This window comes from Lytechinus variegatus, chromosome 13, assembly GCF_018143015.1.
Source record: "Lytechinus variegatus isolate NC3 chromosome 13, Lvar_3.0, whole genome shotgun sequence".
In the NCBI taxonomy this organism is placed as follows: Eukaryota; Metazoa; Echinodermata; class Echinoidea; order Temnopleuroida; family Toxopneustidae; genus Lytechinus; species Lytechinus variegatus.
This window is the reverse complement of record NC_054752.1, coordinates 25,408,435-25,423,068: the sequence shown is the minus strand read 5'-3', so window position 1 is coordinate 25,423,068 and position 14,634 is coordinate 25,408,435. Positions and strand designations below refer to the sequence as shown.

The 14,634-nt window shown below is 37.5% G+C and overlaps 1 protein-coding gene across 1 annotated transcript in view; it reads left to right on the top strand.

Annotated features, from left to right (window-relative positions):
- The window catches only part of LOC121425983 (formin-like protein 2), a 70,918-nt gene that overhangs the window by 32,479 nt on the left and 23,805 nt on the right, over positions 1-14,634 (top strand). Inside the window, exons 5-9 of the mRNA XM_041622112.1 lie at positions 646-725; positions 10,506-10,589; positions 11,164-11,326; positions 12,777-12,853; positions 14,043-14,136. Of these exons, the coding sequence (XP_041478046.1) occupies positions 646-725; positions 10,506-10,589; positions 11,164-11,326; positions 12,777-12,853; positions 14,043-14,136 (498 nt within the window). The remainder of the gene's footprint in view (positions 1-645; positions 726-10,505; positions 10,590-11,163; positions 11,327-12,776; positions 12,854-14,042; positions 14,137-14,634) is intronic.

Genomic DNA, 14,634 nt, shown 5'->3' with positions numbered 1-14,634 from the left:
ATTAATGAAATGGAGAGCTACTCAAGTGGTGAGTTAGTACTTTTGTTTGCTTTCTTTGCAAAAATGCATTCCACCAAACATCCAGGAAGGCGTGAAGCAGCATTTTGCAATCGAGAGTAACACCCTGACTACGCTGGCATTTCTGTTGATGATTAATTTAATCAAATTCTACAGTTCCACTTCTTTGTATCTTTATTGATACATGCATATTTGCATAGATATTCATAACTTGTAATTCCTCTTCTTGGTTGGAAACCTCTAGTAAATAGGGCAGTGGCGTATCTAGGGGAGGGGAAGGAGAGCCTGCGGGGCAACTGCTAAAATTGCACCCATTCCAAGCTCTCATGCTTGGGGGCCAGTGCTTAAATTTCATCCACTCATATGACTGTGACACTTATTGGCATGCACCAAAATTGTGCTACTTCCAATTTCAATACACTTGAGGAAGATGGCCACCTAATTTTTTTTCCCTTTTCAAAAGAATCCTTTTCCTCTACTTTACATATTTGCACCCCTTTAATAGTGAGGCATGAGGCTCGTGCCCCTTGGCTTCCCCAAGATACGCCACTGAAGTGAGACACACATGCCCAGTGATAATGAAAGTGTACTAACTCTTGATTTGGGGGCCATTTTGTACCCTTACAGAGAACGAGAAGAAAGATGTTTGACACGTCAACGCAGAATCTTCGAGACCTGGAAATCTCACTCAGAACAAACAACATCCAGTAAGTATATGAAAGTGTCGGCATAGGCATTGGAATAGTTGTATGCCTTAACCCGACCCACCCTCGCAAAACCGGCAAAGTTTATTTTTTATATTCAATCTTGGAAGAAAGGAGAAAAAGGTGCCGACCGACACAAATGTTCTACTTTTTTCATTTTTTTAAACAGACTTGGTCAATGAAAATTGGCAAATGGGGCGATAGAACAGTGTCCATATTGTAAGCAGATGACAAATCTCAATCTCAACAATTTATTTTGAAGCTCTCATGAAGCATTCCTAAAAAGAAATATAAAATTTTGAAAATACTGCCAGACAGGCTCTAGTTTTTCTTCCTCTATAGCGGCAAACATTTTTTTTAAAGCCTTACATTGAGTAATGGTATAGGGATCGCTGCCTGCATTGTAGCTGACTGCGAGAATTCGGTTGCAGCTTTGATTAGATGCCTTATCATAGTAAGAGCAAGTTTGTCAGACCCATCCCTCACCACCTCCATGTAATGGTTGTGAGAAGTTTCCATGTGAGTTAAGATCAATATTAAAGCTGTGATTGAGATCTGAATCGATCGTAACTCAAGATACAGCCTTTGCTTTCTTGTGACAGACTGCCTGTAGTTGGTTGTGGCATGGACCTACTACACACTTGGTTGTCGCTTTGACGTGATAATTATCAATAGGCAGTGCTGCACCAGCCCGAGTTTGCTCAATCTTGAGATTTTAGCCCGATCGGCCCTCTTCGAGATTATTCTTGAGATTGAAGAAACTCCGTCTCCACCATTGCAATAAGAGCGATTCCTGCTCAAGCAAGGCATCGATGCATTATGGACAGAGGTCGTGAATAAATAATCCTGAGTGTGTGTGCACCTGTGAATTAGCGGGATAATTAATAAAATAGCACGCTATTTTGCAAATAATCCCGAGTTGACTTGGGATTGCTATCTCGAGACTAATCCAGCGAATTAGCGCGATAATTGCGTCTCCATTACAAATGATTTCGAGATTGTTCAGATCGGGATAGTTTGCCGGATCAGAAATAACCATGCTAATTTGAAAACTCGAGCTGGTGAAGATGGCCCTGTTGTAAGAGCAAACTTGTCAGACCCATCCCTCATCGCCTCCATCTACTTTGTAAAAACTAAAAACAGTATCCATGTGAGTTGAGATCAATCTTTAAGATGTGATTGTGATCTCAATCTTTTGCAACTGGAGATAGACCCTTTATGTTCATGTGACAATAGGTGGTTTCAGACCGCCTCGAAGTTCGCCAGTTCCAGGTATTCTCTGATCGGGAAATCTACCCCGATCAGAAAATACCAGGTATTTTGGTAATGTGAAAGCAAACTACGCGTAATTTCCCCGAAAGAAAATACCCGCTAAATAGTAGGTACTTGGCGAAATTACGAGAACTTTCGTGGGGATTTTTCCAAGGTCGCAGGTATTTAGGCGATGTGAAAGCAAATTACGGGAACTTTTATCCCAGCGTGTCGTTGGGCGCGGCGGCGTGGGTGGCTGCTGGGCAAGTGATTTTGAATCTCCCGCCTTGCCTGCTTATCAGACCACACTGCGCATGCTCGTAACTTCGGGAACTTATCCCGAAGGATGTGTTTCGGGGCGGTGTGAATGCAGGAATAATTAACGGGTATTTTTTAGCCTTAAAAAGTTCTCGTAATTTAACGGGGATTCTTGTGATCGAGGCGGTTTGAAACCGCCTATTGCCTGTGGTTGGTTGTGGCTTTGACATGATAATTATCATTGTGAGTAAGAGCGAGCTTGTCAGACCCATCCCTCATCACCTCCATCTAATGGGTAAAAACAGTATCCATACAGACACCTACAAAAGTGAGCTGTGGTTCTTGTCTAAAAGTGTGATGAAAAGTGTAAAGTAACTTTGGCGTGACATTGGCACACTCATGATTCCTACTCATGGTCTGGATTTGGGGCATGATTCCTTTGTGATGAAATACTCAAGGAAATGTGTCAAGAAGGAAATGTAGTTGAACAAATTATAGTGATGATACTTTTTGGTCTCTCGATATGACTACGGTACACAATGCATGGTGTCATCAGTGCTTCTTGTTTTGAAAATGATTACATTTATTCTGGCATCTCATTGTCACACCTTTGATAACATATTCGTTGAAAAGATGATTTAGAGATAAGAAGTATCTGAAATGAACATTAGATTCAATTCTCAGGACTTCAAGAATTTGGTGAATGAGAAATGTTATTGAAGTAGACAAATATAGGGTCTATTAAACATTTTTTAAAGAAAGTTTTATAGATAGATTTTAAGATTTTTGCAGTTTTAGAGGATCTTGGTTCAATACAAAATGATGGAGTCCAAAACGGTTTCTGAAAATCCATTTGCAAAAAATATATCTATTGAATTGTGACAACTACAGAAAGATTATTTTCAGGAAGCGTGATCTTTATCCGATCTAAATCTATATAAATAAAACTATTACTGTATTGCCAACGGTATTGGGTCATGGGAAGTGTAGTCTTACAAAGGAATCATGATAAAAATCTCCATTGTGTTGAAAGCAAAATAAAGAATTTGTCAGAAAGGGAATCAAAATATACCAGAAACTGAAAGTCAGGACTAGAAAATCTGAGCTTACAATTTAAACACATTAACAAAAAATGAGATCATACAATATTTCAGTTACAAAAAAGTTTATTAGTATTCGATTTGTATGTGTATGCAGGCCTGGATACAGGAGAAAATTTCATTTAAGTTATTAAAGATATCATTTATTTCAATACAATACCCATCCTATGACATTTATAGAAATAAATGGAGTTTCCTAACAACCATCATTTTATTGAAAATGAAATGCTCCATTGTATGGGGCAATCATCATAAAGCCAATAATTTCCTTGAACTCCTGTGCCATCGTGTCTGTGGAGTAGGTCTTTTTGAAGAAGGGGATTCCAATTGGAATGTCATATTGAGTCGTCTTTTGTTGGCAGTAATGAATAGGGCTTAGCTGTCAAAAGCTGTATCATTAGTCATTACAATCACAAGGCAGTGACGGTGATGGTGATACATATTTTCCTCAACACCATCATTGTACCGTATCATCAATTGCTTATTTTCATTATGGTTGTCTGTGGAATGTAAAGGTTTGAAGCAAGATTACAGAAATATACATCGATAGAGCAGAACAAAAATGTGCTGAATGAATTGGACTTATCTTCCTTTGAGGATATGAAAATAATAAACTATTAAAAAAAGTGATAGATAATTGATGTTCACCATAGACTGTTTGGGGTGGCCGGGGAAACACAGAATGCTATTCCTACCAGTATATTGGTATGCTATTTACCGTGTTTACACTTAATCGGCTTTTGCATCGGCTTGCGGTTCTGAACCGAGAGCTGATGCAGCATCGGCTTTTTCATAGCGTGTAAATGCGATTAACTTGCATCGGCTCGCGGTTCAGAACTGGCAATTTTGCACCACCAAAGTAGTAGGTTCAGAATCGCGAGCCGATGCAGAATCGGCTTTTTTACTACGTGTAAACAGAAAGCCGATTCTGCATCGGCAATTTGTGCGCATTTCATTTACTTTACCATTGTGACGTAATTGTAAGCGCATGGAACCAGCGTTGTCGTTATTATGACGTAAATTGTCGGTGTGCGTATCAGTTCAGGTTTTCACCATTTCAGTTTATCTTGCACAGCGTATAAACGCAGTGCGAGATAAACCAAAAGGCGATTCCGCATTGGCTTTTGGTTCTGAACCAAAAGCCGATTAAGTGTACACACGGTATAATGTGACATACTATTTCTGTTGTAAACATTTTGATGTATATATACATCACCGCTATAGGGCTTTAAAAATTTTCAATTTCCATTTGACCTAAATGTTTGCAATTATGATTACATCAGTAGCTTGAAAGATAATTTTCATCGTGCATCCTGGACAGATTAAATTTGCTATTGTCTATAAAATCTAGTTTGATTTGTATTCAAGTAAATTCCAATTAGTCTTATTATATGCACATTGATTTTGAAACAGTATCCTAATTTTCTCTGCTTCAGTGCAGTTGAGAGCTGACTAATTAGTCAAGTCCTTGTTGAATGTTTACTAATTAGATACAAATGAGAGTAATTGTGGATGGACATTTCAGTTGAATAAATGCCAATATTTGCTTGCTCCTGGCAGCCAGTGAAGTGTATGACATGATTAAATGATTTAACCGGGGCCTCTTACGATTTGACGGATGCACCTTGACCGGGAATGTAAAGCTTTTTTCTTTAATTACAGTGGTCAGCGGTCACTGTCAATACATGTATCCTTTCATAATAGAATCTAAAAAGAAACAAGGCTATCCAAGCATAGATGTATAGATGTGGAAAAAAGATAGCTATAGTTCATTTATAATTATTGACCATGACACATTTTGATAAAGAATTGAAAAAAAAATTACAAGTGCCACCCTGCATTAAAGAGCCAAATTTTATTAATTTATCTTTATCATATCGTATAGAGGCTTCATAAGTCAAACAAATGTATTATACATGTAGACGTAGGCCTGCATTTTCGCTACTATAGAATAATAGAATTTCATTGCCATAATTGTAATGTCTGAAAAGATAACTGCAAAAAGATTTCAACTTTTTTGTTTTGCAAATTGGTCAAGGGCTCTGCATCATACTTTACAGTCCTAAAAACTGACCAAGAGTTAACCTTCACCGATGCCAGATTCTTAATTGATGAATAAAACCTAAAACGTGAAGAGAAATTTGCTATTGTGGTGACTCAAAGCTTGTAAGAAAAGTTGGGCAGATGAAATTGCTCCCCATTTTCCGGAGGGAAATTGAAGGGGTTGGACTTGGCCCCATAATCCCATATTGTGCAGGTGTATATAGAGGCTGTGAAGCAACCAAAACATCGACAAGAAAAGCGAAATTTTTCCAATTGTTAATGTGGTTTTCACTTCTATTTCGAGCCCAATGTGAGCTAGATTTTACTGTGTTGGTGGGGATAACATTTCACAAGCATATGCAATGAAGAACATTCATGGGTAATATGTATGTACTGAAGTTCTGACTTTTCTCCACTATTGATGTTTTCCCCCTTATGTCATATATCAAGTTTACTCATGCAGTAAAATAACTTCTATGATGAAGCCCACATCCTTTTATTGATTCGTTAACTTTGTAACTTTGTTATGATTAATCGAGTTGAAAGATTGCAATTATATGACCGTTGTAGAAATAACATTTTCTGCAATACCGGTAAACAAAAAAAAAATGAAGGCAAATGCCAAAAAAAGTAATTTAATCAGGATTTTATTTGTAGCAGTATACAAACAAACCCAGAGTGTTAATTTCAAGAGTCATGAATGTAGGTGTCTTAAAAATATGTCAAAAAAATGGGTGACTTTTCTCCGCCCTTGGAGGAGTGCAATAACAGGATCTAGCTGCCCTAGTCGTCATCCATGGAACCTTAATTAGTCTGGATTATGGGCAGGTTCATGAACCTATTAAACTGGACCACATGCACATGACCTAGCGGGGTAATGATTTTGATATAAACTTGTTAGACTACATCTACATGGCTCTCGCAGGGGAGTTAAAAGGGTAATAGTTTTGATATAACCTGGTTAAACTTCATAGGATTTTATTTTATATTTTATGAGAGAGCTACAAGGGTAATAGTTTGATAGAAACTTGTTAGTTAGACCATCTGCATGGCCTAGTGAGAAAGCAAGAAGGGTTATAGGTCTGATATAACCTAGTTAGACTAATGTTAGGTGCCTGAATATAATTTGGATAGACTTTTGGGGCTGTTGGGGATATTTGTGATGGCTGAAATCTGTAGGTTAGCAATATGAATAATAGTATTGAAACACTTTTACATTTTGCAATTTGAAAGGGTGAGGGCGAATAGGTTTTCTAGTCTTTCTAAGTTTGAAGGAAGGGGTGACAGGTCTAGTAGTAACTGCTTTGTCATGCCATGGACCTCGGTTATGCTAAGGCTTTGATAAATTATACTGCAATTAATTGATTGAATGAGGGTTCAATAGGTTGAATATAGTAAGTGAGCTTGCTGCCAGGTGCCCACTGCATGCATGTTAGTGAAAAAATGCTTTATCATGCCTCTTTGTAGTTCACCTTATTGCTTTGACCCGGGGGGGGGGGGGGGTAGTCAAATATATTGCTGTTCACATGCGTGACCAAAAAACGTGTTTAAAGGGGTGTTTTCAATTTTGCACGCAGGCCGTGCGTGTGCTCGTTAAGGGTATCTAAAACACAGATTTTCAATAAAAGGGGTAGTTTTGAAAGATTGGTCAATGGTTAATCGCAGGGTCAAATGTATTAAGGGTATGTTTTTTTCCAAAGCTTTTTTTTTAAAGACTAGCCAAACATGTTTAGGGTATTTCCCCAAGCTTTATCCCCCAGGGTCATATTCTGGCGACAACTTGTTTAGGGGCCAAAATGTGTAAATAAAGCCTGCAAAAAACTTGGTTAGGGGGTTATTTTGCACACAGAGAAAAACTTGTTCAGGGGTGTTTGGAAATAATTTGGTTACGTGTGTGTACAGCGATACATTTGACTGCCCCCCCCCCCCCCCCCCCCTGCTGGGGCTTGGAACTTTCAAAACTGCTGTGACCGAACTGCAAATTTAACATACATATTTTGTAAGAAGTTATTTTCATCTCCTATAAACAGTAACTTCAATGTCATGTCTTGCCACACCTAGACATATTCTTGCTTCCTAGTTAATACCCCATATCCCCCTATCTTTCCTTCTTCAGAAAATACAAGTAAAGTACATTTCAACAAAGGAATATTCATATTAAAGACAAGCGCTCCCATCCTTGGCGAAGAAAGTGGAAAGTTGTTTGTACTTTAAATCAAACCACACAGAGTGGAAATAAAATGTACCTGACTTGAATTAACAGTAAATGGAGGAAATCACTCATTACATTTTCACAAAATCCCAGGTTTTAAATAGTGGAGGCAGCATAGCAGTATTAATGTATGCTGTAAAGTGCTTAGCATTAATGTGAGGTTTATGAACACATGAATGTGAAACTGACGCTGCTCTATCCGGATAGTGACAGGTTTTCTGTTAAAAAGTAGACTGAAACCTCTCATAATTGGTGGAGGCGGTCTGTTGTAGGTGTTGCACATGAGCATAAAAAGTACATTTGTGGTTGAAGAACTACAGAACCAAGGAAGAAGAATGATTTCTCCAATCAAAGCAAAGCTCTGCACTTTCATTCACAAGAAAGATTTCAAGGATTGATTCCCTTTCCATTATTTGGATGTGGTTTTGTATGCATGCTTTGAACATCTATTTGCTCCCCCAGCAAATGCGTGATTGCAAAGATAATGTAAAGTAATTTGACTATTGGAATCCAGGGACAAATAATGCCACTATAGATTGTGAAACTGTAGATTATGTAATAAGTAATTTTTCACTTCATTATCTTTAAAGGTTAATTGCCTGTCATATCACCAATCAAGCCATGCATATAGGTGTTTATGTGACTGATTTTTTTTTGTCCTTAACACAACCTTGATGTCTTCATTTATGATTCTTTAGGCCATCTACTCTGATAACTGCAAACTATTTAGATTGATTTTATTGAGAATGTGCAGTCTTAATTTCCTGCAAGTTATCTCAAAATGTCTGCACATCCATTGCTTTTCCTTCCTAGCTTGGGGTCAGAAAGGGGGCAAGTGATCATTTATCTGAAAGAAAAAGTGGAAATGGACTGAGTTTATCTCGTTATTTCAGTTTCAACTCTGCATATCACTTGTTGTTTTGTTTGAAATTCACTTTCACTGCTCTTGTTGTTGTTTTTACTTTTATTCCACATGTAATGTACGTCTCTACCACTATGTGCAACCTGCTCTGAAATGTTTGGAAAATTGACCCTGATCTACCCCAATTTACCCCAATTTTTTGTCAGTGTGAAAGCAAAATACTGAAGTCATAATATTTCTGAAAGAAAATCCTTACGAAAAAGTAGGAACTCTTCAGAATTATGAGAAGATTTGCAGTTTTTTCCCCCAAGGTTGCAGTGGTGAAATAACTTTCCCATCCTAGCAAGTATACTGGGCACAGATGTTATAGTATAGGGAAAGTGGGTCATTGGCTTGCCCTTAAAGTTTTCCTGAAAGGGAACAGGTTTGGGTGGGAAACTAATGAGGAAAATGATTATCAGCATTTTTGGGGCATGAACAAATTCTTGTAAATTTGAGGGATCGAGTTGGTCCGAAAGCACCTAGTGAGATTTTTTCGAGCGTCCTTAATGGCTTGGCTATTATTCTTGATGAGATGTAATACTACATGACATTGATTGTAACTGCTTAGCCTCAAGATGCAGACCCTAGATTAAAGGATAAATCAGAAATGTGATTGAATATTACACTATGGATTAAGCCTAAATTGGTATGTTTGTGGAAGATATTTTGGGAATGGGGCTCATGATTTTGTCGGAAATCGGGTGGTGTAGTCTCAAACTTAAAGACTCTGTTGTGGACAACATCTGACAATAGGTCTGCACGATGGAACTACTAAAGCCCGGACTTCATTCTGCTATAAAACTTTGCAACATCATGTGACCTCATGATCACCTGATATTAATTGAGCTGAAATTTGTGAGGAAGTGCCTATGAAAACACTGGCTGCTTGGTCACACCGCTACAGCGCAAATTAAAAACCGCTTATCAGCCGACTGACAGATGGTGTATAGTCTTGGTTGACCAGTCTGTTACATTTGTGGTGATGATTCTGGGAAATTTTGTATGAGTGGTTAGACTTCTCTCCCCAGGTGTTATGATGGAAAAAGGAAGAAGGGAAAGGGACTGAGCAAGATAGGGAGGGCGATAGATAGTCTGCTGTGCAAACCCTTCGCTCGAGTTAAGGGTCTGAATGTGCAGCCTACTCATGCCTGGTGTACAGAAGGCCCTTACGCTGTAACAGCAAGTTTTGTATGTGCTAGTCTTTGCATGGAGGCACATTTGCTGATCAAAGTTTCAATCAGAGTCTGTGCCTGCAGACTAGGGGATAGACTGACAGTGACAGACAAGAGAGAAAGACAGAAAGACAAGAGAGAGAGAGAGAGAGATAGTTGGGCAGGGGTAAAGAAAGACGTGCTTGTAACAGCTACAAGTAGATTTGATCAAAGTTTCATCTCACTGTCCTACTTTGATGAGAAACATGAATTTGTCTTCAGAAGCTTGCCAATAATTCATCAAACCGATTACTACTAGTATTCTATCTAATATTGACTTGAGATAAATGGCATGCATAAATATACTTCATATTACGCAAAACACCTTGCAACAAAGTCTAGTTTGGTACCCTCACAAAACAACAAAGCCCTAGGGTCAAGCCTTTCACCTCCAATTGCCAGGCCACAAGAAGGTGGCCCAAAATAGCGAGATCCGTTTGATACAGTCAAGTACTGTGCGTCATTCTCCGCTGTCAAGTGTATTGAAAAACAAATATCATCCTGTTGAAAAGTAGAATGGGGATAAGTGAAGGAGATAATTGTTGATTTCCCCTTTTTGGAATGAGTGTTTGATTTTTTTTTTTTTGGGGGGGGTTCTTGGACATAACTGTGTCTGGCCAATCTGGTTGACAACTCAATTGTGACTTTCCATTTGAAGTGTGAGATTGATTGCAAATTAATATTTTCCATCTTTCCCCTCAGTAATTCCATTATCTGTTCTAGATTGTCCAGAAGTAAAACATTATTACGTATTTAGATTGAATCATCATTTAATGTTGCCAATTCACTCTTTCTTTTCCGCAGATGGGTAAGGGAGTTTTTGAATGAGGAAAACCTTGGTTTAGATGTCCTAGTTGAGTATCTTCAATGGCTGAATAAAACTATGACGTAAGTAATCTCCCTTTCACGAACGCTTATCATTTTTGTTGGTGCCCAAACTAATATTTCTTTGATAACTGATTTCATGTAAGAAAGATTTCAGGGGATTTTTTATAATTGGTATAATGGCAAAGACAGTGCAATAAGCTAGGCCCACTTTTTAGAAAAAAGTACAGTTTTTTTTTTGGGGGGGGACTATATTCATGCAGTTCATCACCAGTATGTTCCATTTGTCTTGCATCTTCGCACAGAAGTGAATGTGTACCTTAGACAGATGAGAAAAGCAAATGAAACGGTTCAGTGTTATATGGCCATTGTATTCGTTATTTTTCCTTTTATCTTCTGGAACAGCATTTATCAGGTCCCTGCACTGATTGCCATTTTGCAAAGCTAATTCATCTTTATTGCAGCTTGGAGATTCAATCTTGATCCATGTAATACGATCATGACACAAACAGGCCTATCCAGCCAATAAAACCGTATGTGTCTTTGCATTCATTACAAAGATTAGGAAGAGTTACCCGATCTTGTTCTCGCTAATCATCTAAATGCCAAACTGGTTCTCGATTTCCTTTCCCCCCAGGCACGAGGAACATCTAGAGACGCTACCGCCGAAGCAGAGGAGCTCGTTGAGCGTGCGAGGGTCGCGGCACGGGAAGAAGTTCTCCATGCAGTCCCATCTAGCCATTACCAGAGACGACGTCCATGTTTGTATTATGTGCTGCAGAGCAATTATGAATTTCCAGGTAAGTTTTCCTGACAGAATGACTCTCCCTCCCTCTAAAGAGTCAACATTCAAAGTCGATCTACCCCCTGGGCTTTTCACAAGGGTTTGTATCAGTGATATCATTGATAGATTCAATCTGGGCCAATCAGATACAAGTATTACAGTAGCTTGTAACAGTTACAAATGAAAATGACTTCATGAAACACTCTCCGAGATTAGAAGTACCCCACTGAAAGACACACGAATGTCACTTCAAATGAAAGCACACCTCTCAATTATTGAATACCTCATGTATATTAACATCATCATGCTGTAAAGAGTGAAATTTCTTCAAGGTATTGGAATAATATACACTTCATGAAATTCCTGTTTGAAAAGGAAGATGTTAAGCATTTTTGAAGAGTTTAATTTGGCTTTGAAAAAATCAAAACTGAGGTTGAAATTGAAAAAAATACCTGGGGGAACTACACTGTAGTTTAAATTTCTTTTTAGAGAGTTTGTGTTGAAATCAGCATACATTTTGTGGAATATTTTTATATTTTATCGAATTATCATTCAATTTTTGCACAGATGGTGCGATGACAAATTATTTCTTACAAGGAGACAAAACACATGCAAAACTCCTGGTTTCCATGGTAGATTTGACAATATTTGCATATCGTTATCCCAGAGAACCACACATGCACTTTGTTTATTTCATAAACTGTGCAAAATATGAGATATGCATCCATATAATCCAATTATTATCTATGCCATGTCGGTGCTTTGCCAAGTCTTCACCCTCGGTAAAAATGAGCTTGCCTCACTTTCAAAATGGTGCTTGTAGTATCGTTACAGTAATAACAATAATAGTGATAAAAATGACAGATGGTTTTGTATTTTCGAGCTTGCGGGTGGGAGAAAAATGGAAGAAAAATTCCATTATTTCATTATAAAGTAATTTGTGTAAAGAGGATTAGGTCACCTCAAAAGGAAAAACATGTAATGATTTAATTGGCTGAGTGGTATAATGCCTGCTCTAAAACCTGGTAAAATTCGGAATAATAATTGCAGACGGAGACAGTCGTGGTGTTATGTATGCAACACATTGGCTGATATATTAAACCGATTATCAGACTCTCAAACAACTTGCAGTGGGGACTTGTAAAAGATTGAAGTTATTTGATACAAATGAATTGTTCATTTATTTTTATTTCTGGGGCTGGCCATTTCTTACATGGCTTGATATAATTTTATCAAATGAATAAAATATGAGATTGATTAACTGTTTTGAATGAAGAATGCAGCTTTGTCAATGTTTATTTACATTGTATATTCAATTGATCGTTGCCTTCCAGGCATAACACGGAACATTTCATCAAAATTAGAAGTCAAATTAGAAAGTTTTGCCTTAACTAACAAAATAATTATATGCAAATATTTGCCAACTTGAATTAAACAAGTTTTTTGTTTTTCTTTCTTATTTTCAGTATGGTTTCAACCTGGTTATCAATCACAAAGAATGTATTAATGCAATAGCCCTTAGTCTAAATCATAAATCACCCAGGTAAGTAAAAAAAAACTAACAGAATAAGATATATTGATATTAAAATAGATGATATTAAGTCTTATTAAATATTTCAGATTATCAATGATGTATATTACATCAAATGAAATATTCAAGTGCATAAATTTAAATTTGCTGCACTCAAAATAAAAACAAAATCCAATGTATGTGGTCGATAACTTTATTATCTACTCAAAAGAATCTTAAATGTATGGAAACCAGCAATACCATGATTTTTTTAATCCAGATTCTGAAATATTTGCCCAAACATACAATACAGGCCAGAGAACGAGGTTAAGATATTGTCGGGCAAATTGGTATTAAATATAGTAAACAAAGATCATCATTGTATGGCTTGACGTGTGCCAGATCTTGTGTATATTGAACTGAATTCCACCTGTTCTATTACTCCGTTAACCTCTTATAAACTCCTCCATTAAACTCTTAATTCTTAGTTTTTTGGGGTCGATTTTTGAATGAGAGAATTCTTTCACCACTCCTCATGCATGCAATGTGGGATAGTGAGGAAGAGATTTAGGGTTCAGAGCAGAAAAATATCACAGAATTCTGTCTACTCACCTAACAGGGCAAAGATGGTGATAAAATCAAATTAGGTAATAGACAGCAAAAACAGGTGACAAGGGAAAAGGAGAGCGAAGATCTTATTTTGCTCCTGCCCTCGGAGTTGAGAAAGGCATCTAATCGTTTTGAAGTTGGGTTATTTTTAGAAGCATGGGAAGGTGTTGCACCTACATGTATGTGGTGTATTAAAGGCTTTGGTGGGAACAAGCTAGCAAACTAGACGTACTATCTATCATGTTTTAATATTTATGTGAGTAAAAAAAAAAATTGGGACACTTCACAAATCCTCATTTTGAGGAAAAAAACATGCCATGAACGTATTTTCATTATGTATGGCTGGAAAGAGTATCTTGTCCCAATTGATTTGATACAATATTTATAATCCATTCTCCTAAATGAGTTGGTAAACATATTTGCAATCCCTTTTCAATGAAATTCACTTGAGAATCGATAAACAACTGTAATGTAAATGATTGAAAAGGTGTTTTGAAATGGATATTAATGCAACTGTTGTAGGATCAGGACTAGTGACTAATTAGAACATCATCATCATCGTCACTATTATTTTGCTTATTTTCTTTCTTCTTTCCTTCCTTTCTCTGCTCAGAACCAAAGCCTTAGTGTTAGAGTTGTTAGCAGCTGTATGCCTCGTCAAGGGAGGTCATGAAATCATTCTCAGTGCTTTTGATAACTTCAAATTGGCAAGTATACAATAATCAGAGCACTCTCTATGTACAATTGTGCTCAAAGTTTAGTGAACCCCATAGAAAATTCTTCTTGCCGAGTGTTGAATGTAGACAACAACACCACAATGCTCGACAGGCAAATTTTATTGTATGTAATATTTTATCACCTGACTTCACAATCAAATATCTAAAACATGGCAGAAACTGAAACACATTAAATATGTTCATTTTCTGGGCTCCAGACCAATCAAGATCATCGTTGCATGCGCGCTCTGTTTAAAATACTGACCGGGAACCAGTCAGTGTGGTTCTTTCATATTTGCGAATCATCGCAAACGTTTTTACGAGCACCACTGTATACCATGGAAATTGTTATACATACCCCTAGAAGGATCATATGATCTGCTGATTGGTGCCACCATGTGCCATATTGGATGCAACAAGGGGACAAAATCAAAGGGAAAGTCCATATGAGCATCAAGTTGGTGTTGGTTAAAGCAGAAAATAAAAGAA